The following is a 2903-nucleotide window of genomic DNA, read 5'->3' on the forward strand; positions in this document are numbered from 1 at the left end:
CTTTAAGGACAGGAAAACAGTGATCTGAACAGCAAATGGTGCATGTTTAAGACAGTAAGGGAAGTTTGTTCTAATATTTTCCATGGCCATATATAAAATAACAAATAAAACACTATGGCTGTGCCAAGGGAAATGCTGGCTTAGGAACAGATATCCAGGCAGAGAGAGGACTTTTTCCACAGAAAAGGGAAGTGATGCATTAAGCAACATTTTGCAGAAAATCCAGCAGCAGTTGCTCATTCCCAGCCCAGCTTTCTTTTCCAGGAGATGCAAGAGGTCATGACTCATTTTAAAAGCAGCTTTAACTATATGAAGCCCAAGACCCCTGTGGCTTTGGATCAGCCAGCCTGGTTCCCCACCAAGCCAGAGGCCTCACTCCATAGCACAAGCCATCTGTGGATGGAATTACCTGAAGCCCCTTGGCTTCTGAGCACACCCCAGTAAGAAACACAGAGCTAAATGGAGGTTTAAGAGAGCTTTAATAACAGAAGGTGCTGCGCTGATTACAGACGACGTCCACGGCGGCCACCCTTCCTGCGAGTGCTGTCGGAGGGGATGGGGGTGACATCCTCTGCAGGGAGAGAATCCAGAACACAGTTATCTTCCAGAGGCACCCCCAGAAACCGCCTGGGCACAGCCACCACCCAACACCTTAGCACTTGGACACTACAGGAGTTGCATATGTGCAGAAGGAACTCTCTGTGAAGGTATTTGGGAACTTGCCACAGGCTGGGTACCCAGGGCTTTAACGCTGTGCAAGCAAAAATCCCCATCTCCCATCCCACTTAAACCAAGCAGCCACAGCAGTTCAAAAGAAACACAGGATGCTTGAAGAATTTTCAGCACAACCATCACCACTGCATCTTGTAACTTCCCTACAAAGTTCAGGACTCTCCCTACAACAGCTGGAGAACTCCGTTATTACTGAGTCACCAAGACCAACAAGGTATTTTTAGGTGCCAGAACAGCCATGTGACATCAGAGGAGCAGCAGCATCCTGCTCCAAGCTGGGGTTTGCCCTGCGCACAGAAACCGGGCTTCTGAGTACTGCTCTCACCACCTACTGGTCAATTTAAGGATCTGTTTACATGAAATCCTTTCATTGGTGCCATCTAAGCAGCCATGAAGTCCCGAAGTTAAGATTAATCCCTTTTTTCCTCACTCACCAATGCGGCCAATCTTCATTCCAGAGCGGGCCAGAGCTCTCAGGGCTGACTGAGCACCGGGTCCAGGAGTCTTGGTCCTGGAGGAGTCAGAACCAACAACCCCTTTAATGACCCAGAGGCTGAACAGAGTTTACAAACAGCCAGGAATATGAAAGCCACACTTTCCCCATGCCAAACCACCCTCCTGGTGTTCCACACCCATTCACCACCAGCCCCCACAGCCATGTCACTACTGGTGTCCCAGCCCTCCTGCTGTACCTGTTGCCCCCAGTTGCACGCAGCTTGATGTGCAGGGCAGTGATGCCCAGCTCCTTGCACCTCTGGGCAACGTCCTGGGCTGCCAGCATGGCTGCGTAGGGAGAGGACTCATCTCTGTCTGCCTTCACCTTCATCCCACCAGTCACACGGCAGATGGGTTCCCTACAGAAGGAAAAGGTGATGTTCAAAACAAAGCCATTCTTTGTTCTTCCCCCAAGCCAGAACCTATTATTTCCAATGTTACCAGATCAATAAGCCACACAGCACCCTGAACACCATCTTGATCAGAAGAGCTCACCAAGCCACCCAGCTCATGTATATGCACCATGCATGAAGCTCAGCAGAAACTCAAGGATTTGGTGGAACCTCTTGCCAAACCCAGTTTTTGCTTTCACACCCGAAGGAGCTGGGCACTGCAGTGAGGTGATGCCTGTCCCATACTCACTTGCCAGACAGATCAGTCACATGGACAAAAGTGTCATTGAAGGAGGCAAAGATGTGGCAGACACCAAAGACATTTTCTCCTTCAGCAACCTGGGGTCCCAGGCTGATGACCTGCTCTTCCTTCTTCTCCTTGCCCTTACGAGGTGCCATTTCTGAACAACAACAAAAGAGATGTATGAGTGTTGGTAGCTTCTCAGCATTATTCAAGAATTTTATGAAATTCCTGCTATTTCAACCTTTTACCAAGCAAGAAAAAGTGAGTTACCACTGGTAAAACACAGGTACATTTCTTATAACCCCCACAGTTCCCACTTTGCTGTATCCTGGCACACAGGTCATCATCTACAGCTGTTTAGGAGTCTCTCCTGCTGCACTTCATGGCAGCTGACGTCCCCAAGTCCCACCACAGCAGTGCACAAGGGAGCTCATTTCCTTGATAATCAGCAATGATGAGCATTTCCCTTTATTTATGTGGGTTTATGGAAAGAAAACACCAAACCAAACAATTACACAGACCCGGTATTGTCAGTAAGTCCCGAGTCTGCAGACCTCTTAAATACCAGCTTGGGTTTTTCCACAATATTGGTCTCCCAACCACATCCTTGGGAGCCCAGCCAAGTCTCCTGCTCCCGAAGCCCACCCCCAACGATGGGAGACAGCAGGGGCAGTACTCGGCTGTGCTCGGTTTGATGGCCGGGGATCCTGGGCATCGGCTGCCAAGCACAGAAAAACGGTTCCCTATTGCCCTCTCCTGACAAACTCCTGCTACAGCCGGCGCCCTGCACAAGGGACACGTCCGGCCGCTGCACAACCCAAACACAACCCAGGCTCACCCTCGGCCTTGCCCTCTCCACCAACTGCCCCGAGCACTGTAACATCGATTTACAGCAGTGTCTGCGCGGCCACTTCGATAGCACCACATCCCCTCCTCGACACATCCATGGCGCACGGGCTCCACGGACAGCGCTCTCCCCAGCCCAGCGAGGCCCACACGGAGCACGCAGCACACGCTGTACCGCCGGCATCGAGCTCCGA

The 2903-nt window shown here is 51.1% G+C and overlaps 1 protein-coding gene across 1 annotated transcript; it reads right to left on the reverse strand.

Moving 5' to 3' along the window:
- Positions 1-460: 460 nt before the first annotated feature.
- On the reverse strand, positions 461-2033 carry RPS14 (ribosomal protein S14). Its single transcript, XM_031055179.1, has 4 exons — positions 1870-2033; positions 1425-1586; positions 1167-1243; positions 461-571 (listed from the first exon to the last, which is right to left on the reverse strand). Exons 1-4 carry the CDS (start codon positions 2016-2018, stop codon positions 504-506), a joined length of 456 nt encoding a protein of 151 aa, XP_030911039.1. The 5' UTR covers positions 2019-2033; the 3' UTR covers positions 461-503.
- Between the last annotated feature and the right edge of the window lie 870 nt (positions 2034-2903).

Source organism: Geospiza fortis, unplaced genomic scaffold, assembly GCF_000277835.1.
Source record: "Geospiza fortis unplaced genomic scaffold, GeoFor_1.0 scaffold55, whole genome shotgun sequence".
Taxonomy (NCBI): Eukaryota; Metazoa; Chordata; class Aves; order Passeriformes; family Thraupidae; genus Geospiza; species Geospiza fortis.